Source organism: Bos javanicus, chromosome X (genome assembly GCF_032452875.1).
Source record: "Bos javanicus breed banteng chromosome X, ARS-OSU_banteng_1.0, whole genome shotgun sequence".
NCBI classification, from domain to species: Eukaryota; Metazoa; Chordata; class Mammalia; order Artiodactyla; family Bovidae; genus Bos; species Bos javanicus.
In genome coordinates this window covers 35,318,346-35,344,257 of record NC_083897.1, presented here as the reverse complement: position 1 = coordinate 35,344,257, position 25,912 = coordinate 35,318,346, and the positions used below count along the sequence as shown (strand labels likewise).

The 25,912-nt window shown below is 41.8% G+C and overlaps 1 protein-coding gene across 2 annotated transcripts in view; it reads left to right on the top strand.

Annotated features, from left to right (window-relative positions):
* GABRA3 (gamma-aminobutyric acid type A receptor subunit alpha3) overlaps window positions 1-25,912 on the top strand; it is a 241,699-nt gene that overhangs the window by 194,473 nt on the left and 21,314 nt on the right. For both annotated transcript variants that reach the window (XR_009734880.1, XM_061408863.1), the window contains exon 7: window positions 5,155-5,298. Coding sequence is in view for 1 of the 2 variants with exons in the window: in XM_061408863.1 (XP_061264847.1) it covers window positions 5,155-5,298 (144 nt within the window). In the remaining variant the exon portion in view is untranslated. The remainder of the gene's footprint in view (window positions 1-5,154; window positions 5,299-25,912) is intronic.

The following is a 25,912-nucleotide window of genomic DNA, read 5'->3' as shown; positions in this document are numbered from 1 at the left end:
GCCCAAGAATACTGGAGTGGGTAGCCTATCCCTTCTCCAGGGGATCTTCCCAACCCAGGAATCCAACTGGGGTCTCCTGCATTGCAGGCGGATTCTTTACCAACTGAGCTATCAGGGAAGCCAAGCCATAGTTATAACCTGCCACTGAGATCTCCTCCCTGTTCCACTCAATTCATCCCACTAATACTATATATTTTGTCCTAAATGCCATTCACACAAAACATTGTGATGGCCTTTGTAACTACTGTTTTGGCATTAGTTTCATTCTCTCCAACCAGTCATCCATACTGCTGGTTGAACAATCTTTCTAGAGCATACGTCTGGCCATGTCATCTCTATTTCAGTCATGCCCACAGACCTTATAGCCTATGTACTAAAACCCTTATTTCATTTTTTAAAAACTTAAAGTATAGTTAATTTAAAATATTATATTACTTTCAGATGTATACCCTAGTGATTCAATATTTTAATAAATTATATTCTATTTAAAGTTATTATAAATTATTGGCTGTATTCCTTGTGCTGCACAGTATTTTCTTGTAATTTATGTACTTTATACATAGTGGTTTGTGCCTCTTAATCCTCTACCCCTATCTTGCCATTGCCTAGTTCCTCTCCCCACTGATAAGCACTAGTTTGTTCCCTGCATCTAGGAGTCTGTTTCTGTTTTCTTATATTCATTAGTTTGTTGGAATTTTTAGATTCTGTATATAAGTGATTACAAATAGTATGTGTCTTTCTTTGTCTGACTTATTTTGCTGAACATAAAAGCCTCAAAGTCTATCCATGTTGTTGCAAATATCAAAATTTCTTTCTTTTTGTGGCTAATATCCCATTTTAGGCTTCCCTGGTTGGCTCAGTGGTAAAGAATCTGCCTGCCAATGCAGGAGATGTGGGTTTGGTCCCTGGGTCAGGAAGATCCCCTGGAGAAGGAAATGGCAACCCACTCCAGTATTCTTGCCTTGAAAATCCCATGGACAGATGGAGCCTGGCGGGCTACCGTACATGTTGGTCACAAAGAGTTGGACATGACTTAGTGACTAAACAACAGTATCCATTTACACACACACACACACACACACACACACACACACACACACACACACTATATCATATACATTCATCTGTTGAACATTTAAGTTGGCTTCTGTATCTTGCCTATTGCAAATACTGCTGCTATGAACACTGGGGTACAGATATCTTTTCAAATTAGTGTTTTCATTTTCTGCAAATATATTCCCAGGAGTGGAATTGCTGGGTCATATGGTAGTTCTGTTTTTAGTTTTTTGAGAAACCTCCATACTATTTTCCACAATGGCTACATCAATCTACATTCCCACTAACAGTGTACTAGTGTATAAGTGTTCCCTTTTCTCAACATCCTTACCAAGTCTATCCATCCTTTCCAAATTTATTATTTGGGATCTTTTTGACGACAGCCATTATAACTCATGTGAAGTGATATTTTATTGTGGTTTTGATTTGCATTTCTCTGACGGTTAGTAATATTGGGCATCTTTTCAGGTGACTAATTATTGAACATTTATATGTCTTTGGGGAAATGTCTATTCAGGTCTTCTCTATATTTTTAAATCAAGTTTCTTAGTTGGTTTCCTTTGCTGTGCAAAATGTTTTGTTTAATTAGGTCCTATGTGTTTATTTATCTTTTTGTTTCCTTTGCTTAAAGGGACAATCCAAAAATATATTGCTAACTCTTATGTCAAAGACTGCTCTACCTATGTTTTCTTCTAGGAGTTTTATGATTTCCAGTCTTACATTTAGGTCTTTAGTCCATTTTGAGTTTATTTTTGTATATAGTGTGCAAGGAGTGTTCTGATTTAATGTTTTGACATTGTAGCTGCCAGTTTTCACAGCACCACTTATTGAAGAGGCTATCTTTTTTCCACTGTATATTCTTGCCTCCTTTGTCATAGATTAATTTGCCATAGGTGCATGAGTTTATTTTTGTGCTTTCTATACTGATCCATTGATCTATATTTCTATTTTTGTGTGGTATCATACTGTTTTGATTACTGGAGCTTTGTAATACAATCTGAAGTCAGAGAGCATGATGCCTCAAGCTTTGTGGTTTTTTTCTCAAGATTGCTTTAGCTCTTCAGGGTCTTTTGTGCTTCCACACAAATTTTAGGACTATTTGTTCTAGTTCTGTGAAAAATGGCATGTGTATTTTGTTAGGGATTGTGTTAAATCTGTGAATTTCTTTGAACAATGCAGACATTTTAACAATATTAACTTTTCTAGTCCATCAATATTGGCTACATTTATATTTGTTTGTGTGATCTTCCATTTCCTTCATTAATGATTTATAGTTTTCAGAATATAGATCCTTCATTTCCTTGGTTAAATTTATTCCTTCATATTTTATTCTTTTTGATATAAATGGGATTGTTTATTTGCCTTTCTATGATAGTTTCTTAGTGGTGTATAGAACAGCAACAGATTTCTGTATATTAATCTTGAATCCTACAACTTTGCTGAATTAATTTATTAGTTCTAATACTTTTCTGGTGGTGACTAGCATTTTATATATATAGTATTATGTCATTTGTAAATAGTGACCATTTTATCTCCCTCCTTCTAATGTGGATGCCATTTTTTTCTTGTCTGATTGCTGTGAATAGGACTTCCAATATTATGTTAAATAAAGATGGTGAGATTGGGCATCCTTGTCTTATTCCCTGATTTTAGAGGAAAAGCTTTCAGCTTTTTACCATTGACTATAACATTAGTTGTGGGTTTGTCCTAGATGGCTTTTATTATTTTGGGATATGTTGCCTCTATGCTCACTTTCTGGAGAGTTTTTGTTATGAATGGGTGTTGAATTTTGTAAAATTTTTCCACATCTATTGAGATGATCATGTGCCTTTGTCTTCTTTTTGTTAATGAGGTGTACCACATTGATTGATTTGTGGATACTGAACCATGATTGCATCCTAGAATAGTTTGCACTTGACAATGGTATATAGTTCTTTTTTGCATATTGCTAGATTTGGTTTGATAATATTTTATTGAAGATTTTTATATCTATATAAAAATCAGAGATATTGGCCTATAATTTTCTGTTTTGTAGTGTCTTTGTCTAATTGGATATCATGGTAATAATGACCTTGTAGAATGAATTTGGGGATGTTTTCTACTCTTCAATGTTTTGGAATAGTTGAGAAGGATAGATATTAATTCTTTATATATTTGGTAGAATTTCCCTGTGAGACTGTCTAGTCCTGGACTTTTGTTTTTTTGAGAGTTTTTTGATTACTGATTTAATTTCCTACTAGTGACCAGTCTGTTCAGAGTATCTGTTCCTTCCTGACTCAGTTTTGGAAGAGTTTATGTTTCTAGGAATTTATGCATTTCATCTAGGTTGTCCAATTTGTTGGCATATAACTGCTCATACTATTCTCTTATGATTTTCTGTGTTTCTGTGATAGTCATTGTAATTTCCCCTCTTTCATTTTTTAATTTGTTTATTTGGGTCTCCCTCTCTTTTAATGAGTGGCTTAAAGTCTTAGCAATTTCATTTATCTTTTCAAAAAAGTCAGCTCTTGCCTTCATTGATCTTTTCCATTGTTGTGGGGGTTTTTTTGGTCTCTACTTAACTTATTTCTCCTCTAATCTTTATAATTTCCTTCCTTCTGCTGACTCTTGGTTTTCTTTGCCCTTTTTCTAATTCCTTTAGATGGTAGGTTAGGTTGTGTATTTGAGAGTTTTCTTGTTTCCTGATACAGGCTTTTTTTGCCATAGATGTCCCTCTTAGTATTTGCTGCATCCCATGGATTTTTGAATCAGTTCAGTTCAGTTTAGTCGCTCAGTCATGTCCGACTCTTTGTAACCTCATGGACTGCAGCACAACAGGCCTCCCTGTCCATCACCAACTCCTGGAGTTTACTCAAACTCATGTCCATTGAGTCAGTGATGCCATCCAACCATCTCATCCTCTGTCGTCCCTTTCTCCTCCTGCCTTCAATCTTTCCCAGCATCAGGGTCTTTTCAAATGAGTCAGCTCTTCACATCAGGTGGCCAAACTATTGGAGTTTCAGCTTCAACATCAGTCCTTCCAATGTACATTCAGGACTGATTTCCTTTAGGATGGACCTCCTTGCAGTCCAAGGGACTCTCAAGAGTCTTCTCCAACACCACAATTCAAAAGCATCAATTCTTCAGTGCTCAGGTTTCCTTAGAGTCCAACTCTCACATCCATAAATGATACTGGAAAAACCATAGCCTTGACTAGACAGACCTTTGTTGGCAAAGTAATGTCTCTGCTTTTTAATATGCTGTCTAGGTTGCTCATAACTTTTATTCCAAGGAGTAAGTGTCTTTTAATTTCATGGCTGCAGTCACCATTGGCAGTGATTCTGGAGCCCCCAAAAATAAAGTCTGCCACTGTTTCCACTGTTTCTCCATCTATTTGCCATGAAGTGATGGGACTGGATGCCATGATCTTCATTTTCTGAATGTTGAGCTTTAAGCCAGCTTCTTCACGCTCCTCTTTCACTTTCATCAAGAGACTCTTTAATCCTTCACTTTCTGCCATAGGGGTGGTGTCTGCATATCTGAGGTTATTGACATTTCTTCTGGAAATCTTGATTCCAGCTTGTGCTTCATCCACCTCATCATTTTGCATGATATACTCTGCATATAAATTAAATAAGCAGGGTGATAATATGCAGCCTAGATGTACTCCTTTCCTAATGTTGAACCAGTTCATTGTTCCATGTCTGGATCTAACTGTTGCTTCTTGAACTGCACACAGGTTTCTCAGGATGCAGGTAAGGTAGTCTGTTTATTCCCATCTTTTTAAGAATTTTCCACAGTTTTTTGTGATCCACACAGTCAAAGGCTTTAGTATACTCAATGAAGCAGAAGTAGATATTTTTCTGAAATTCCCTTGCTTTTTCTGCAATCCAGTGGATGTTGGCAATAGTGTCCAGAGTAAACTATTAATAATTATTCAACAAGTACTTAATACAAGCATGGATAAATGTAATTCATTTCAAGACAGACCACATATTAAAAAGTCTTTTGGGATGAGAGTTGTATTTCAATCTCATATGAGTTTACTATCAAAGATAATCATTTTTTTCCCTTCCGTTTTCCTTGTTGACTTTTTTTTTTTTTTTTTTTTTGCCTTAGATGCCTATACAACAGCTGAAGTCGTTTATTCTTGGACTCTTGGGAAGAACAAATCTGTGGAAGTGGCGCAAGATGGCTCTCGACTGAATCAGTATGACCTGCTGGGCCATGTTGTTGGGACAGAAATAATCCGGTCTAGTACAGGTATTTATTTATTTAACAAGTATTTTGTAACCTGTAGCACGTATCCATCACTGTTTTAAATGCTTATAATAACTTATGATAAGAAAACATTCTTGTGATGTAGGTAGCATTAGGTTAAGGAAACTGAGGCATGCAGATATTTAGTAATTTGTTCTGTCACAGTTATGTAATGTCAGAGCCAAGAGCTGAACTCAAGCAGACTGGCTTCCAAGACCATGCTTTTAACTGTGATGCCCTGCTGTCTCATGGTGAGTTGGAAGATCAAGGTCTTTAAGGCTAGCCTGTGATAAAAGAGAAAGCAAAGGGAAGCCACAATGTTGGGAGAGCTAAACTTTGACCTAAAGGTTTCATGAAAATATTGCTTAACTCCGCCAATACAAAGGTGGCAAGAACACAGCCAGGAGGTCCAGGAATGAGCCATGGAATTATTTTCTTAAGTGAATCTCCCATTTCAGAAACAAGTGTGTCTGGCAAACATTGCCAGGTCCTCTCAATGGCTATTCCTAGGATATTGATAAATGGAACTTAGAGACTTGTTCTGTAGCCTTCAGTTCAGTTCAGTTCAGTTCAGTTGCTCAGTCATGTCCAACGCTTTGCGACCCCATGAATTGCAGCACGCCAGGTCTCCCTGTCCATCACCATCTCCCAGAGTTCACTCAAACTCACGTCCATCGAGTCAGTGATACCATCCAGCCATCTCACCCACTGTCATCCCCTTCTCCTCCTGCCCCCAATCCCTCCCAGCATCAGAGTCTTTTCCAATGAGTCAACTCTTTGCGTGAGGTGGCCAAAGTACTGGAGTTTCAGCTTCAGCATCATTCCTTCCAAAGAAATCCCAGGGCTGATCTCCTTCAGAATGGACTGGTTGGATCTCCTTGCAGTCCAAAGGACTCTCAAGAGTTTTCTCCAACACCACAGTTTAAAAGCATCAATTCTTCGGCGCTCAGCCTTCTTCACAGTCCAACTCTCACAACCATACATGACCACAGGAAAAACCATAGCCTTGACTAGACAGACCTTTGTTGGCAAAGTAATGTCTCTGCTTTTGAATATGCTACCTAGGTTGGTCATAACTTTTCTTGCAAGGAGTAAGTGTCTTTTAATTTCATGGCTGCAGTCACCATCTGTAGTGATTTTGGAGCCCCCAAAAATAAAGTTTGACACTGTTTCCACTGTTTCCCCATCTATTTCCCATGAAGTGATAGGACCAGATGCCCTGATCTTCGTTTTCTGAATGTTGAGCTTTAAGCCAACTTTTTCACTCTCCACTTTCACTTTCATCAAGAGGCTTTTTAGTTCCTCTTCACTTTCTGCCATAAGGGTGGTGTCATCTGCATATCTGAGGTTATTGATATTTCTCCTGGCAATCTTGATTCCAGCTTGTGCTTCTTCCAGCCCAGCGTTTCTCATGATGTACTCTGCATAGAAATTAAATAAGCAGGGTGACAATATATATCCTTGACGTACTCCTTTTCCTATTTGGAACCAGTCTGTTGTTCGATGTCCAGTTCTAACTGTTGCCTCCTGACCTGCCTACAGATTTTTCAAGAGGCAGGTCAGGTGGTCTGGTATTCCCATCTCTTTCAGAATTTTCCACAGTTTCCTGTGATCCACACAGTCAAAGGCTTTGGCCTAGTCAATAAAGCAGAAATAGATGTTTTTCTGGAACTCTCTTGCTTTTTCCATGATCCACCGGATATTGGCCATTTGATCTCTGGTTCCCCTGCCTTTTCTAAAACCAGCTTGAACATCTGGAAGTTCACGGTTCATGTATTGCTGAAGACTGGCTTGGAGAATTTTGAGCATCACTTTACTAGCATGTGAGATGAGTGCAATTATGTGGTAGTTTGAACATTCTTTGACATTGCCTTTCTTTGGGATTAGAATGAAAACTGACCCTTTCCAGTCCTGTGGCCACTGTTGAGTTTTCCAAATTTGCTGGCATATTGAGTACAGCACTTTCACAGAATCATCTTTCAGGATTTGAAAGAGCTCAACTGGAATTCCATCACCTCCACTAGCTTTGTTCGTAGTGATGCTTTCTAAGGCTTAAGTCATGTCTATTTAGAAACTTACCAGTTGTAGGAGCCTTAGGAAGGAGACACCCTGAATCCCAACTAACTTTAGGGTATTTGGCAAAATGGAGTATATCTTAGGAGCCCACATGTCTTACAGTACTTTTTACATAAAAGGGTGGGAACTTTCAACACTTGTCTCCATGGAAGTTACAAAGTAGGATACTCTTGTCCTTTTTTTCATTAGCTGGACACTGCTGTTCCATCTCCTTGTGGTGTTACAGCATGTCTGTGTTTTGTTCTCCCTCCATCCTCGGACCAGGTGAGGCAACCTAAAAAAAGCAATATTTGAAAAGAATTAAAGGACAACAGGGGACTTCCCAGGTGGCTCAGTGGGTAAAGAATCCTCCTGCAATGCAGGAGACGCAGGAGACACTGGTTCAATTCCTGGGTCAGGAAGATCCCCTGGAGGAGGGCATATCAACCCACTCTAGTATTCTTGCTTGGAGAATGCTATGGAAAGAGGAGCCTGGTGGGCTACAGTCCATAGGGTCACAAAGAGTTGGACGAAACTGAAGTGACTGAGCATGCACGCATGCAAAGGACAACAGGATTTAGAGATTCAGAATTTGGTGTGGGAAAAGGCTATTCTTGAGAATGGTAACACTGAGTTTCAAAAGACTAGAGGTTTGTGAGAACATGACCTTTTGGAGAAGGTCAGTTGTTCTGTGAAGGTGGGAGGGAAGTCTCCGCCTGGCTAGTCTAGCTCTCCCCAAGCAGAGGGAGGGAGGAGGACCTTCACTGCCTGCATGTGCAAAGTGTACTTTCATTGTCCTACTGTGATGCTTTCATTTTTGGACGGAAGTTACCTCCTGCTCTGGGGTGCTCCTGCTGCTGCAACCAACCTCCTCTCTGAGATCAGTCGCCCCACTTCTTCCCACCACAGCCTGTGGGCAGAGAGTACCCAGGCTCCTGATGAAGGCTCTGTGCATCCCAGCACAGCAAGGCAAGCCCCTAAAGACCAAGGGCATCCCAGGCACCCCAGAGGTCCACCCAGCAGAATGGAGAGAGTTCCTGGGGCTACAACATCTGTTCATTCTCCTGACTTCTCCATCCCTCCTTGGTACTGCTCACCTGATATCACCTTTTGAGACCCATCATTAGCCATTTCAGCAGTCCCATCTTATTTCATTAAACCACTATTTGTTTAGCCTTTATCACACAGGCAATGCACGTTCATAATAGAAAAATTAGAAATGTCAGAGAAGCAAAAAATGTAAATTAAAATATTCTTAAATTCCATCTAGAAAAAAACTTTTTAGAGGAATTTAGTGCATTAACTGATTATTATACAGTTTGGTGTGTAACCTTTAAGAAGGTTCTGTTTGCATTTTTAATCATAAATATATCTTTATATTAATGGGACCATAATATTGATACTGTCTTACAAGCTGTTTTTTATGTAACTTTATATTGTAGGCTTGTTTTCTTGTCACTAAGTACATGATTCAAGTAAAATGTACACACAAGCTAGTAATATTTTTTTCAGATATAATTGACATATTAGTTTCAAATGTACAGCATAATGATTCAATATTTGTCTGTGCTGTGAAATGATCACCACAGCAAGTCTAGTTAATATCCATCACCATACATAGTTACAGAATTTTTTCTTAACGCTGAGAACTTTTAAGATATACTCTCAATAACTTTTACATATGCAGTAGAGTATTTATAGTAGTAGTAATTATAGTCTCCATGATGAACATAACACCCTAAAGACTTATTTATTTTATAACTGGAAGTTTGTACCTTCTGATTCCCTTCACCCATTTCACCTAACACCTACCCTTGGGTTCTGGCAACCACCAATCTAATCTTTGTATCCGTGAGCTTGATTTTTTTGTTTTGTTTTTTGGGTTCCACATATAAGTGAGATACAATATCTGTCTTTCTCTGTCTGACTTGTTTCACTTAGCATAATGTACCCAAGGTCATTGCATGTTGTCTCCAATGGCAAAAATTTCCTTCTTTTTGTGGCTGAATAATATTCCATTGTATATCTATATATCACATCTTCTTTATCCATTCATCCATGGATGGAAACTTAGGTTGCTTCCATGTCTTGGCTATTGTAAATAATGCTGCAGTGAAGATGGGGGAGTATATATCTTTTTAAGTTAGTGTTCTTATTTTCTTCAGATCAGTAAGTGAAATTGCTGGATCATATGGTAATTCCATTTTCAATTTTTTGAGGAAACTCGATACTGTTTTCCATAGTAGCTGCACCAATTTACATTCCCACCAAGAGTGCATGAGGGTTACCATTTCCACACATCCTCACCAACATTTGTATTTTGTTGTTAGATGTAAGTAGTTAGTAATAATATTTTAATAATCACAATAGACATATATTATTTATTATCTGTTTTAGTTACTCTAAAAAGAAAATGCCATCCTCTGAGGCCATAGCCAGCATTCTTGACAATGACAAATGTTGCTATCAGTGGGAAATGTAGCATTTCATTATGAAATTCAATGATATCTTCATCTTAATGGCTTCATACTTGTGGATCATAATTCATTTAACAAATTATTTATAATTATTTTCTATTTTAATGCTATAAACAACACTGCAAAGACCTTCTTTTTCCACATAGAATTTTCAGTTCAGTTCAGTCACTCAGTCATGTCTGACTCTTTGTGACCCCATGAACTGCAGCACGCCAGGCCTCCCTGTCCATCACCAACTCCCTGAGTCTACCCAAACCCATGTCCATTGAGTCGGTGATGCCATCCAGCCATCTCATCCTCTGTCATCCCCTTCTCCTCCTGCCCTCAATCTTTCCCAGCATCAGGGTCTTTTCAGATGAGTCAGCTCTTCACATCAGGTGGCCAAAGTACTGGAGTTTCAGCTTCAGCATCACTCCTTCCAATGAACACCCAGGGCTGATCTCCTTCAGAACGGACTGGTTGGATCTCCTTGCAGTCCAAGGGACTCTCAAGAGTCTTCTCCAACACCACAGTTCAAAAGCATCAATTCTTCAGTGCTCAGCCTTCTTCACAGTCCAACTCTCACATCCATACATGACCACAGGAAAAACCATAGCCTTGACTAGATGGACCTTTGTTGGCAAAGTAGTGTCTCTGCTTTTTAATATGCTATCTAGGTTGGTCATAACTTTCCTTCCAAGGAGTAAGTGTCTTTTAATTTCATGGCTGCAATCACCATCTGCAGTGATTTTGCAGCCCAGAAAAATAAACTCAGCCACTGTTTCCACTGTTTTGCCATCTATTTGCCATGAAGTGATGGGACCAGATGCCATGATCTTCGTTTTCTGAATGTTGAGCTTTAAGCCAACTTTTTCACTCTCCTCTTTCCCTTTCATCAAGAGGCTCTTTAGTTCTTCACTTTCTGCCATATGGGTGGTTCATCTGGATATCTGAGGTTATTGATATTTCTCCCGGCAATCATGATTCCAGCTTGTGCTTCTTCCAGCCCAGTGTTTCTCATGATGTACTCTGCATATAAGTTAAATAAGCAGGGTGACAATATACAGCCTTGATGTACTCCTTTTCCTATTTGGAACCTGTCTGTTGTTCCATGTCCAGTTCTAACTGTTGTTTCCTGACCTGCATACAGGTTTCTCAAGAAGCAGGTCATCTATTTCTGCTTTACTTACTATGCCAAAGCCTTTGACTGTGTGGATCACAATAAACTGTGGAAAATTCTGAAAGAGATGGGAATATCATACCACCTGATCTGCCACAGAATTTTGTTCCTATGTAATTACCTGCCTAGGATCAAAACAGAATATTGAGATTGCTATTTCAGAAAGTAGACACATTAAAAATTTTTTAATACATATTGACAAATTGCCATTCTAAAAGGTTAAACAACTCATGCTCTCATTATCAGTGTATGAGCATGCCAGTTTCCCTTCACTCTTGGCAATGCAGATTTTATGGATTGAATTATGTGTCCCCCAAAGGTATTACCCCCAGTACCTCCAAATATGACCTTATTTGCAAATAGGGTTATTTCAGATACTAGATTATAGTCACAAATTAGTTTTGAAAACATGATATAGAGTACATCAATGAAGAGATGATTTAATGTTAAAATTCATTTGTAAACTCCAATAATATGCAGGTGTAAGAAGGAATGAGGAAGTTCTATGGGAATATCTACAAGATATATCATTGAGTAAAAAAGGCAAATACAAAACCATAAAAGACTATAGGATATATATTTGTATGTGGGCTTCCCTGGTGGCTCAGAGGTTAAAGCGTCTGCCTCCAATGCTGGAGACCTGGGTTCGATCCCTGGATCAGGAAGAATCCCCTGGAGAAGGCAATGGTAACCCACTCCAGTATTCTTGCCTGGAGAATCCCATGGACAGAGAAGCCTGGTAGGCTACGGGGTTGCAAAGAGTTGGACACGACTGAGCAACTTCCCTTTCACTTTACACTCTAGGTGTGGAGAGCAGGGGCTGCTCTTTGTTGTGTTATATGGGCTTCTCCTTGTGGTGGCTTCTCTTATTATCATCACAGTCTCTAGGTGTGCAGGCTTCAGTAGTTGCAGCACATGGGCTCAGTAGTTGCAGCCCACAGGCTCAGTAGTTGTGGCTCACAGGCTCTAGAGCACCGACTCAGCAGTGGCACATGGCTTAGTTGCTCCATAGCATGTGGAATGTTCCTGGACCAGAGAGAGAAACCATATCCTCTGATTTGGCAGGCGGGTTCTTATCCACAGTGCCACCATGGAAGTCCAACATGCAGTAATTCTAAGTCGAGGACCCTTCTTTGTTCCAAAGTCAAGCATGAATTAAATAAATAACTTAAATTTGTCAAACTCTCTGGCCAGTTCTTCACACCGCTCCTTACTTCAGCCCTGATTTCATTTTCCCTTGTTTGCAACTTTTACATTAATATTCTAAGAGGAACATTTGAATGTATGATCTTAGTTTTGCATCTTTCCTAGAAATTTGAAGTTTGTTAGAAAAATTTTTATTACTATTATTGTGTATATTATTTATTTAGACATGGAACATAGGTAAGTGAAGATAAATTAGAAAATAAGAGCAGTGCAGCAGGTGTTTTGACCAATTCATAGACACCACTTTGTGGTTGGGGCACCAAAACACCACAGTTGCTTAGCCAGAGAGACAGTTAAGCCCTGAGGTCACCATTTTGGCATGGGAGGCCACTGACACCAAAGGGCATGTCCAGTTTGTGGACGGGGGGCGCCAAAACCCCACTACTGCATAGCTACAGAGGCGATCAACTGCTGAGGTCGCCATTTTGTTGCAGTGTGGCAACAGGCACCAGGGGGCGTGGCCTTTTTTCCTGGCTGGTTGCTGCTGATAGAGGGATCTGCTGGAGTTTCGCTGTTGGCAGTGAGCTTCACTGTTGGGTGGAGCCTCTGTGTGTTCTAGTCTGTTTGCCAGAGCTAGGGGCTAGTGCTCAGAGGTTGGGTTCTCTCAGATGCTGCTCTCAAAGGTTGGGTTCCCTTGCAGGTGAGATTAGACTGCTGACTGTACTTTTGACGAGGAGATGTTACTGGCAGGGGTCCTAGTACCACCTCCAAGGTTTGCTCACTGTTGGCTGTAAGTTATACTACATCCCCTTGTGCAAGCTGACCTGAAATGATCTGGTCTTGCAGTTCCCAGAGCCTTCCCATGACACATGGCAGAAGTGGGCCTCTGGGGAACAACCAGGAAAGCTCGGTATCTGCCTTGGGTTCTCATTTCCCCACTGGAGAAACCATAGATTCAAAGGTACCCTCTTAGGTGCTGCAACTGAGCTGGCCTGGGGGAGGGAAGAAAGCAAAAACTGATACCACTTCTGTTATCCTTCTAATGTGGCTTTTCTTGCTTTTCATGCCAGGGGTTGGTGGGAGGGAGTGCTGCTTCAGCTTTATTTCTTGGATCTGGGATTTTCACAGATGTGTTCTTTTCCGTGGTTAGCTGCTAAACCACATTTTTATGACAGGGTTCTAAAGCCGGGACTGTCATATTCCACCACCTTACTGATCTTAAGTCACCCTCTTTGCTTCTTTGGAAGAGAGACAATTTCTCTGAAAGAAATTGAAAGAAAGAATAGAAAATGAGAATATATTTTAAAAAATATATTCAGTTATATAAAATAATGGCTAATTTGGTAAGTTTTTGAAAAGCCCACTTGCTTTCATTTCAGCTCTACACAGTATAACTTATATAAAACCTATAATATGTATTATTTATAAATGTTAAGTATTTTACATGATCAGATGTAGGATTAACAGACAGGAAGGAATTTAGAGATATGAGACTAACATGCAGAAGGAGGAAATTCCCCAAGCTAGTCAAAGTCCAACTGTTGTTAAAAATAAATCTTCAGTGCTTCACCAGCTGAGAGAAAGAGTGAACAGAGTACAGGGAAAGAAAGCAGTAGAAATGTATACAGATAGGAGAGAGGGAGAGAATAAGGAGAGAGTGGGAGGGGGTAGGGAACAAAGAAATAAAAAGATTGAAAAAGAGGCAGAGAGAAAGAAAAGAAACTCCAATGTTATACTGAAGAAATTCTATAATTTGGTATGAAAATTCTTTGCTAAATTAAAAATAAGCATACTTATATTTTTCATGTTCACATAAACAAGCTAGAAAGTGAACACACACACAGTATGGATTGCATATTGAGCTTTGGCTGACCAGATGGTTCTTTCTAGGCTTAGGTACAAGGGAGTGGGTGAGGTAGGAAAGTGGGAAATTACCTCATTTGGGAGACATGCTGAAACTAAATGAGGGTGGAGAGACAGAGAGGTGAAAAATAAGAAGCCTAACAAGAAAGGTAGAAATAATCAGATTGCATAGACATTTGGAGGCTCTTTGGAGAAGTTTGGATTTTACTCTTTGAGAGATGGGAAACTTGGAGAGTCTTAAGCAAAAGAGAGACTGAGTCTGACTTACATTTTAATAGATTCATTTTGGCTGCAACTCTGAGAATACATTTAAGGGGACAAGTACATAAGCAAGTCAAGTTAGAAAGCTATTACAGACTCTAAGAAAGAGATGATGGTAGCTTAGTCCAGAATGGTAACAGCAGAAGTGGTGGGAAGTGGTCAAATTATAAATATTAATATATTTTGAAGAAAGAACTATCAATGTATCTGAATCTGTGTCTACATTTGTGCATGCACACATAGAAACATGCATGAGGGAGGAAGAGGGAGCAATCGATGATGTTAAAGATTTTGAAGCATTTTGATCCATGCTTCTGAGAGTTACCATTTACTGAGATAGGAAATCTGTTGGAGGAGATATTTTGGAGGGCAAAGGAAATGGAGAGAATAAGAGTAAGATTTGGACATATTAGGTCAAGATACCTATTAGGTCCCCAAATGGTGATGTCTAATGGGTAATGAAATATATAGGTGTAGAGCATTATCAGTTCAGTCGCTGAGTCATGTCTGACTCTTTGTGACCCCATGGACTGCAGCACACAGGCTTCCCTGTCCATCACCAACTCCCAGAGCTCGCTCAAACTCATGTCCATTGAGTCAATGATACCATCCAACCATCTCATCCTCTGTCGTCTCCTTCTCCTCCTGCCTTCAATTTTTCCCAGCATCAGGGTCTTTTCCAGTGAGTCAGTTCTTTGCAGCAGGTGGCCAAAGTATTGGAGTTTCAGCTTCAGCATCCGTCTTTCCAATGAACATTCAGGAATGATTTCCTTTAGGGTGGACTGGTTGGATCTCCTTGCAGTCCAAGGGACTCTCAAGAGTTTTCTCCAACACCACAATTCAAAAGCATCAATTCTTCAGTGCTCAGTTTTCTTTATAGTCCAACTCTCACATCCATACATGACCACTGGAAAAACCATAGCTTTGACTAGACAGACCTTTGTTGGCAAAGTAATGTCTTTGCTCTTTAATATGCTGTCTAGGTTGGTCATAACTTTTCTTCCAAGGAGCAAGCCTCTTTTAATTTCATGGCTACAGTCACCATCTGCAGTGATTTTGGAGCCCCCCAAAACAAAGTCTGAATTCCCTCTGTTCAAATTTGGGCTCCTTTTATACAGAAGATGGGGAGGAGCTCACTGTGGCACCAACCCATGGCTCAGCAGGACCACTAATGTTGGCTGGTTGACAGTTGCTCACTAACAGTGGCTTGCTTGGGGGAGGGACCCACTGCAGTGCTGACCAAGAGCTGAGTGGGGCTGCTGTAGCCTGCACCTGCCTAGCCCATATTACATTTCCCCACTGTCAGTGTCCATTCCACAGTCTTGTAGGAAAAGGGGTGGTGATATTTCTGGCTATCTCTCACTGAAAAGGGGAGATGCGGGAGTGATTGTGAAATGGAATTGATCAGCGTCAGGTTGGGAATATTTCTTAAAATTTTTGGTAAGCAATACAATTCTCTTTATCTACAACTATTTGAACCTGATGACATTCCTTCTACAATCAGATTTTAATCTCAACACATAAACTTTCTGAAGAGCAACCTTAACCCTTCTAAGGGTTCATAAACCCATTGCTCTCTGGCTTCTCAGGAGTTGAGTCATTTTCTAATGACAGTGAGGCTACTTTAAGCAGTGTGATATGTCCATGGCTTTACTTCAGCTAACTTGACAGACGAATGCATGGTGAATAATACCATGTGTGGTCCTGTCCACCTTGCAGTCAGCTGGTGCTGTGGCCGCTGTTCTCTCCACGTTTTAAGGAGGATTCCGTCTCCAGGTGGGAAAGGATGTAAGGCTATTTCCATTGGATAGGCAGACCTGCTGGAAGCAAATACCTGAACAGTTAAAACTGTGAGATCTTTCACAGCATTTATAGATTCTCACACCTGGGCAGACACCTGGAATGGCAAACTATAGATTTCAAAATGGCTTAAATTAAGCCTGTTTCTGGGAGCCGCTCTGATCGGTAGCATGGCAGCTGGAAAGGCCTTGTTGTTCAGTTGCTCACCTGTGTCCTACTATTTGCTACCGCAATGGACTGTAACTCACCAAGCTTTCCTGCCCTCCCAAGTTTGCTCAAACTCATGTCCTTTGAGTCAGTGATGCCATCCAACCATCTCATCCTTTCTCTCTTCCTTCTCCTCCTGCCCTCAGTCTTGCCCAGCTTCAGGGTCTTTTCCAAAAATTCAGCTCTTTGCATCCAGTGGAAAAAGTACAGAGCTTCAGCATCAGTCCTTCCAATGAATAGTCAGGGTTGACTTCCTTTAAGATTGACTGGTTGGATGTCCTTGCAGTCCAAGGGACTCTCAAAAGTCTTCTCCAACACCACAGTTCAAAAGCATCGATTCTTTGGCACTCAGCCTTCTTTATGGTCCAGCTCTCACAGCCATACATGACTACTGGAAAAACCATAGCTTTGACTCTATGGATCTTTGTCAGTTAAATGATTTCTCTGCTTTTTAATATGTTGTCAAGGTTTGTCATAGCTTTTCTTCCAAGGAGCAAGTGTCTTAATTTCACTGCTGCAGTTCACTGTCTGCAGTGATTTTGGAGCCCAAGAAAGGAAAATCTGCCACTGTTTCCACTTTTCCCCCATCTATTTGCCATGAAGTGATGGAATTGAATGTCATGATCTTTGTTTTTGGGATGTTGAGTTTTAAACCAGCTTTTTCACTCTCCTCTTTCACTTTCATCAAGAGGCTCTTTAGTTCTTCTTTTCTTTCTGCCATAAGGGTTCTGTCATCTGCATATCTGAGGTTATTGATGTTTCTCCCGGCAGTCCTGATTCCAGCTTGTGCTTCGCCCAGCCAGCATTTCACATAATGTAATCTGCATATAAGTTAAATAAGCAGGGTGATAATATACAGCCTTGTCATACTCCTTTCCCAATTTTGAACCAGTCTGTTGTTTCATCTCTGGTCCTAACTGTTGCTTCCTGACCTGTCTACAGGTTTCTCAGGAGGCAGGTAAGGTGGTCTGCAATTCCCATCTCTTAATTTTCCACAGTTTGTTGTGATCCACACAGTCCAGCATAGTCAATGAAGCAGAAGTAAATGTTTTCCTGGAATTCTCTTCCTTTTTGTATGATCCAGGGGGTGTTCGCGATTTGACCTCTGATTCCTCTGTCTTTTCTAAGTCCAGCTTATACATCTGGAATTTCTCAGTTCACATACTGTTGAAGTCTAGTTTGAAGGATTTTGAGCATTACTTTGCTAGTGTGTGCTACTACTGCTGCTAAGTCGCTTCAGTCATGTCTGACTATGTGTGACCCCATAGACAGCAGCCCACTAGGCTCCTCTGTCCCTGGGATTCTCCAGGCAAGAATACTGGAGTGGGTTGCCATTTCCTTCTCCAAGCTAGCGTGTGAGATGAGTGCAATTATATGGTAGTTTGAACATTCATCGGCATTGCCTTTCGTTGGGATTGGAATGAAAACTGACCTTTTCCAGTCCTATGTCCCCTGATGAGTTTTCCAAATTTGCTGACATATTGAGTGTGTCACTTTAACAGCATCATCTTTTAGGGTTTTGAATAGCTCAGGTGGAATTCTATCACCTGCACTAGCTTTGCTCATAGTAATGCTTCCTAAGGCCCATGTGAGTTCACACTACAGGATATCTGGCTCTAGGTGAGTGACCACACCATCATAGTTATCTGGGTCATTAAGTTCTTTTTTATACAGTTCTTCTGTATATTCTTGCCACTTCTTCTTAATCTCTTCTGCTTCTGTAGATCCTTACCATTTCTATCCATTATTGTACCCATCTTTGCATGAAATGTTCCCTTGGTATCTCTAATTTTCTTGAAGAGCTCTCTAGTCTTTCCCATTCTATTGTTTTCCTCTATTTCTTTGCATTATTCACTTAAGAAGGCTTTCTTATCTCTTGTTGCTATTCTCTGGAACTCTGCATTCAGTTGGTTCTATCTTTCCCTTTCTCCTTTGCCTCTTGCTTCTCCTCTTTTCTAAGCTATTTGTAAGGCCTCCTGAGATAACCATTTTGCCTTGCATTTCTTTTTTGGGGGGATGGTATTGGTTACCTCCTCCTGTATAAGTGAGTTAATGTCTTGACATATTTTAGCAATGCTCCTTTTTAATGTATGATTCAGTTTCTCAGTTTCTCATGTTGTTTCTGATCCCCAGGATGAATGTAACTTCCAATCAGTTCAGTGTTTTAGACACTTGTTGGGTTATGCTAGAGACAAAAGCAGGCCTGTTATCACTTTGGAGGATATTAAGTAGTCCAAAGCAGGGAATAATTTCCTTAAGGAGGACTTTAACCACTTCAGAGGCCTTTTCTGTCTGGGTAGGATAGGCTTCCACCCATCCTTAAATGGTGTCCACACATACCAGCAGGTTCTGAAGTTTCCTACAATTTGAGGCATTTGAATAAAATCTATTTGCTAGACCTCAGTGGGGCAAGTTCCTTTGTTCTGGGTCCCCATCTGAGGCTGTCTGAAAGAGGTTTGGGGGTTAATTTTAGCACAAATCATACAATTCTGAGTGACTTGCTAGATGGTCCTTTGTAGGTGAGGTTCCATTATATGTTTCCAAATCCACTGTAACTTGGCATCTGTCCCATAATGGGTGCTGTCATGAATGTGCTGCTGCAGCACAGTGTCCAGGAAAGTGACAGGGATCAAAACAATTCTTCCTTGTGCATTACATTTCCAATCAGGTGAGTTATGGTCAAGAGTGAAACCCACTCATTGGCCCTCTCCTCGTCCTTTTCTGAATATGCTGGGTGGTATTTTGACAAGTCAGTCTGTGGAAGGGGTGACCTTATCATGGCTTGCTTTCTTTGCAGCTTGGTCAGCTAACCAATTCCCCTTTATTATATGAGTCTCACCCTTATGGTGGCCTGGGCAGTGCTTTATGGCCACTTGTGAAGGCTTATGGACTGCTTCTAATAGTAACAGAATTTCAGGAGCATGTTTTAGGTCTTTATTGTTCGAAGTGAGGAGCCCACTTTATTTCCAGATTGCCCCGTGAGCATGCACTACAGAAGATGCATAGCAAGAGTCTGTGTATATATTTTCTTGTTTCTCTTTAGTAAGGAGCAGGACCCTTGTTAGGGTCTTGATTTCTGCCTTCTGAGCTGAGCTCCCTGGGGGCAGGGCTTCTGTTTCCATAGTCTCTGTGAGGGTTACCACTGCATACCCAGTGCATCGCCTACCTTTGTCCACAAAGCTGCTTGTGTTGGTGAACAGTTCCACATCCAGCTTAGCCAAGGGTTGGGCCATTAAGTCCAGTCTGCTGGAGTACACTAGCTCGATGGTGTGTAGGCAGTCATGCTCGAGGATTGGGCAGCATCAATCCGCAGCAATATGGCTGGCTTTAGGGCTGAAGTGACTTGAATTCTCACATTAGGATTGTCCAGTAGAATGGCTTGGTACTTTCCCATTTCCCCAGAAGTCAGCCAATAACCTCCTTTCTATTCCAGCAAAGTGAGGACATGATGAGGAACATACACAGTGGTGGGTTGCCCCAGGGTAAAGTTCTCAGCTTCTTGAAGTATGTCACAACTAGCTGCCACAGCTTGAAGGCAAGAGGCCACCTCTTGACAGTCTGTTCTAGTTGTTTTGAGAAGTAGGCAAGCAGTCTGGGGATATTCCCCAGGGTTTGGATTAGCACCCCAAGGCTTATGCCTTTTCTCTCATGTACATACAGTTTGAAAGGTTTCTTTAGATCCAGTAGTCCCAAAGCCAGAGCTGAAACTTTGCTCTTAATGTCGCAAAAGCTGTTTGGCACTCTCGTCCAAGTAAGGGACTGAAGATCATATCCCTTCAGTGCCCCATAAAGGGGATTCCCTATGACCCCATAGTTTGGGATCCAAATCCAACAGAGCCCTGCCATTCCAAGAAAACCTCTATGTTGTCTATGAGTCTTGGGTGTTCTCAAGCCTGCAATTGCCCATCTTCTGTCAGGCAAGACCTCCCTGTCCTTTGGAAATGTCAAGACCTAGATACTTGACTTTGTTGCTTACATATTTGGACTTTTTTCTGGGAAACCTTATATCCACAACTGGCCAAATAGTTCAGGGTTCTGATGGTATTTTGTAGACACTTGTCATAAGTAGGATTTGCTATGAGCAAGTCATCCACATATTGGAGTATGAGTCCTTCATCCAATATTAAGTTTCTAAGGTCCCTTGCCAACATTTCCTCAAACAAGGTAAAAGAATTCTTAAATCCTTGAGGCAGGACTGCACAAAAATACTGTCGGATTATTTGTGTTTCGGGGTCCTGCCATTCAAAAGCAAAAAGCTGCTATGATTCTTCTGCAATAGGAATGCAGAAAAATTCATCCTTCAAGTCCCAAACTGAGAACCAACTGTATTCTCCCAGAATAGTTGTGAGCAGAGTATATGGATTGGGTACCACAGGGTGTAAATCTTGAACTATTTCACTAATAGCTCTCAAGTCTTGGACAAAGTGATACCCTTTGAGTTGGACTTTTTGACTGGGAGGATAGGGGTATTATACAGGAACCTGCAAGGTTTAATCACTCCTGTTTTCAAAAACTTTTCAAGAATTGGCTGAATTCCCTTTTGAGCCTCTTGTCTCAGAGAGTATTGTATTAGATTAGGTGTCCCAGCATCACTTCTTAATGTTGGCCATGCATTTTGGGGCCTTCTCTGGGGTGCCATTAGCCCACACTTCTTGTCTTACCTTTCCATAGACTTCAGAGGTAAAAGCTCAGTCTCCTTTTCTGGGCCATCTGTGACTGCCATCTGCAGGCTTATGGTGTGTTCTAGTGGGACCCTGACGTCAAACTGTCCTGATAAGTTACTTGAGCATTTAATTTACAAAGGAGATCTCAGCCCAAAAGAGGGATTGGACACTCTGGCATATACAGGAAACTGTGTTTCAGGGTTCGTGCATGCATTCTAAGTTGCTTTGGTCATGTCCAACTCTTTGTGACCCTATGGACTGTAGCCCACCAGGCTCCTCTATGCATGGGATTCTCCAGGCAAGAATGCCTACAGTGGATTGCCATGCCCTCCTCCAGGGAATCTTTCCAACCCAGGGACTGAACCTGGGTCTCTTCTGTCTCCTGCATTGACAGGCAGGTTCTTTGTACTTGCACCAATTGGGAAGCCTGTGTTTCAGGGTAAGGTCCCCTAACTGGCATTCTAGAGGTTGTAAGAAAGAATAATTTTGCACTTCTCCAGAAACACACATGATCGGGATGGACTGAGATGTTTTCTATGCTACTTTGATGTTTACCACAGAGTATGCTCCATTCGCAGATGTATCAGAAACTCAATCAACTTGTCTCCCATTGTCAAAGTTACCTGGGGCTCCTGTGGAGAAATTAGAATTGGATGCCTCGGGTCCAAGGGAGACCCCAGGCCTCTTCATTCTTCATTAGAGTGTTCCTCTCTTTCTACCAGAGGAGAGGCACCTGTCTTTCTTTTATTGTTTTCCTTCTTATTCCTTAGCCTAGGGCAATCTGTTTTCAAAAGCCCTTCCTACTTGCACTAAGTACATTGTTCCTTCCACAGTGGTGGCTTATCTCTCTCTTCAGGATACTTGCCTTCCAGAAATCTAGTGCTGCTGCCAGGAAAGTGGCATTCCATCTTGATCATCTTAGTTCTCTCTTTGTTCCGTGTTATTCAACTCTTTAAAAGCAATATTTACTGATTGATAAGAGTTCATTCCAGATGCACGATCTAACGTTTGTAATTTTCTTCTTGTGTCTGAAGCATTTTGCCCAATGAAGGCCATATTTACCATTCTCATATTTTTGGACACCTCAGGGTCTGTATCAATGTAGCACCTATAAGCTTGAAAAATTGTTTCTAGAAACTGTGATGGATCTGTTGCAGGAAGGGGGACCCCTTCCAGGGCCTGAAATTGGGCTCTTGTCTAACACTCGGAAAAGAATTGTCCGAGGAGACACGTGCTGACAAAGCAAGAGATTTTATTGGGAAGGGCACCCAGGTGGAGAGCAGTAGGGTAAGGGAACCCAGGAGAACAGCTCTGCCGCGTGGCTCGCAGTCTTGGGTCTTATGGTGATAGGATTAGTTTCAGGGTGGTCTTTGGCCAGTCATTCTAATTCAGTCTTTCCTGGTGGTGCACACATCGCTCAGCCAAGATGGATGCTAGTGAGCAGGATTCTGGGAAGTAGATGGACACCCTGTGTCTCCTTTTGACCTTTCCCGAACTCTTCCGGTTGGTGGTGGCTTATTAGTTTCGTATTCCTTATCAGGATCTCCTGTCATAAAGCACCTCATGCAAATGGTTACTATGGTGCCTGGCCAGGGTGGGCGGTTTCAGTCAGTGTGCTTCCCCTAACAGATCCTTATAGGGTTTTTGGTGTATCTCCTGAATTTATTTTAAGGTCTTTTGCTTAGGTACTCCCTTTCAAAGAGCTGCTAAGATACACTTCCTAGAATGCTTTAGGTGTGTCACTTCTCCATTGTTAGGATCCCAGTCAGGTTCAGCAATAGGAACTGCCAGACTTGCTTCTGAAGTTCCACTCTGGATCTGCTAGATGAAGCTGCTATGCTTCCTCTCTAGCCTTGTCAGTGAGCATCCTCCTTTCATCCCCAGTAAGCATCAACTTCATACAAATGTGAATGTCTGCCCAAGAGGGATGGTGAATGACAAAGATAGAAGTGAAAAGTTCAGTCATATGGAGGGGGTCCTCTCAGTATGTAGGGTTATGGTTTTTTCCAACTAAACAAATCTGAAGTTGAGAATGACTTGTGCATCCATGGAAACCCAGCTCTTTGGCCATCTGCATTAAGGCCTCCTATAGGATATGTGCACAAAGAAGACTGCCCTGCTCCAGAAGTGGCTCCCAGTCCAAATTGGGTGCCCTGTCAGGTCTTAGATGGTGATAACAAACCAGGCTCCTGTGACCTGGAGGTTAACATAGAAACTTCTAATTGATTCTCATAAGTAGGGGAGACAGGAGACAGTGCGTATGTTAGTGCATCCTGCTCGGCCAGTGGGGGAGCTGGGTTGGTCGGAGGGGGTTTTAAGTTTTGAAATAGCATGTCCTCACTCTTGCTTTCTCCCTCTCCCTCTCGGAGAACAGGTTTTCCCTTCAGACCACTGTACCATAAGGCAGTAGCCATTTGACTGCTTTTCCTCTTAATGCAATAGCATAAATGCTTCTCCATGTAGAATCTCATCATTTTCACCTGCTCTTTCACAAAACAATTCTAATTGCAAGACTGTATAATTAAGTGAGCCATTCAAAGGCCATAGCTCTCCTGATCCTAACATACTGGGACCGCACACTATGACAATAGAATATCATCTGTTCCTTAGTCATAGGCTCACAACTATTTTTTGCCCATTTACTTAAGGTACATCCCAAAGGGCTTTTCTTAGGGACATATGGAGTATTTCCCATATTTATAAGTTCAAGAACAACAAAACACAAAAAGGACAAGCAAATTCCAATGCCAGAGGCACAAATAGGGTCCATCGTGAATGAGGGCAGAACAGGAACAAACAAATACAAAACAAAAGCAAGTGAACACAAAACAAAATGGAAAGAAATGGTTCAAAAATCAGATAGAGTTCAACAATTCATGTGTGCATGCATGCTGAGTCACTCAGTTGTGTCCAACTCTTTGCAACCCCATAGACTGTTGCCTACCAGTCTCCTTTATCCATGGGATTTTCCAGGCAAGAATACTGGAGTGGGGTGCCACTTCCTTCTCCAGGGGATCTTCCTGACCCAGGGATCAAACTCTCATCTCCTACATTGGCAGGCAGATTCTTTACTTCTGTACCACCTGGGAAGCCCTCGAACAACTGCCCTCTCCAAAAGGGTACCATGAACAAATGGGCTTTTCCTTTAAGGAAAAAAACATAAATTGAGAAGGGAAGATGTTTCCAGTTGTACATACCTGAGCAACTCACCCTACCATATCAAGCCTGTCGGTTCCCAAACGTCACCCAGTGCTGCTCTAGGGAATTTTGAAGAGAAGATCCTCAGGACAAATGGTTCTGGCAGCTGCTAGGGCCTTACGCTAAAATTCCCCAAGCAGGGCTGGTTGGTCACAAGTATCAAGGCTCCTGGGTGGTTTCACCAAAAATTTGTTACTGAGCCTAAGATTGTTCTGCTCGCTGCACAATAGGCCAATCAATCTGGAGACGAGTTGTTGGAGCAAGGAATGACTTTAATAGAAAAGCTAGCAGACCAAGAAAATGGCAGAGTAGCGTCTCAAAAAAACCATTTTCCATCAGTCCAAATTTAGGCTCCTTATATATAGAAGAGGGGAAGGGGGAGGGACCCACTGTGGTGCATACCAGTGGCTGAGTGGGGCTGCTATAGCTCGTATCTGCCTCACCCCTATTACAATCTCTGCCTCTGTCATCACATATTTCCCTTTGTGTCTTTCTTTTTATAAGAGAGCATCAATCATAGTAGATCACGTCCATCCTACTCCGGTATGAACTTATTTTAACTAGCTATATCTGCAGCATGCCTCTTTCTAAAGAAAGTCACATTTTGAGGCATTCAGGTTTATGACTTCATATATTTCTAGGAGACACAATTCAACCCACAACCATAACAAGTAGGAAGCCCAGGCAGAAAATACACATTGGGGAGTTATCAAAGTTAAAGGTATTATTTAAAGATACAGACCTGGATAAGAATGCCAAGGGAGTGAGACAAGCTCGTTTGTGTGCTCTGTGCCTTCGCCCAGGCAGTTGCCAAGCAAGGCCTGGCAGAGTAGTATGCTGTGGAAACATGAGGTGTGCACACATACATTGCACCTTCTTGCCTTGGGCAAGTCTGAGTTGTTGCAGATCACCAAGACAGGTAGAGGCAGACTCACTGACAGGTAGACCAGCAGATCAGTGGATATGGCGCTGCTCTTGACCATGAATTGAGGAGACCCTCTGCTGGCATGAAAGGCCAGTTGAAAATGCTTCAGCTAGAACATCATGACCTTGTAATAGAAGTGGTCATGCTCTAGCAGGGTTTATTGGGTCAGATGCATGTAGGCTCCACTGCACGTGCAGTAGGGGCACCTCCAACAGTGAGGGGAGACCAGGAAGCAAGGCCATTTGCCCTCCTGAGGTCAGGGAGGGAATGAGGAAATGGCCCCAGAGGCAATATTGCAGCTGCCTGATCTGCCTGCTCCTATCAAACCCTCTGCTAGGTGGGACAGTACGTGCCTGGACAGATGGGCCAGCTGGGGCTACCCTACTAGGATCTAGGATGTGATACCTCCCCCAGATTTTCCCTCCACCTCAATACAAGTGTCTGGATTTGGGGCTGGAGATGCTAGCCTCTGCTCACTCACACACCAGGCACCTGCTATTGGATGGTGCAGACCCCTCAGTTCAGCTGTCATCCAGGCCCCTACAGTGCCCTTCTAGGATGTAACAGGAGCAGGACAGGCACACAGCCATTAGCATGAGACCTTTACCAGGGTGTTTAGAGAGCCTGCTCAGCCAGTAGTCAGCTTGCAGGTGTCCTTGTGACAGAGAATACAGTGAGAGGCGGATCTTGGCCTTCTTTCCAGGCCCTCCAGGCACTTCAGCCTCAGGCCAGTGGGTGAGCTGGGGGCCCCCTGGGGACAGGCAGAGGGCTGTGTCCTACAGAGCTCCAAGTCATCGCTACAGATACCCATTTTCCAAGCCCAGGCCTCAAAGCAGCCATAAACCTCTTCCCCTGTCTGCAG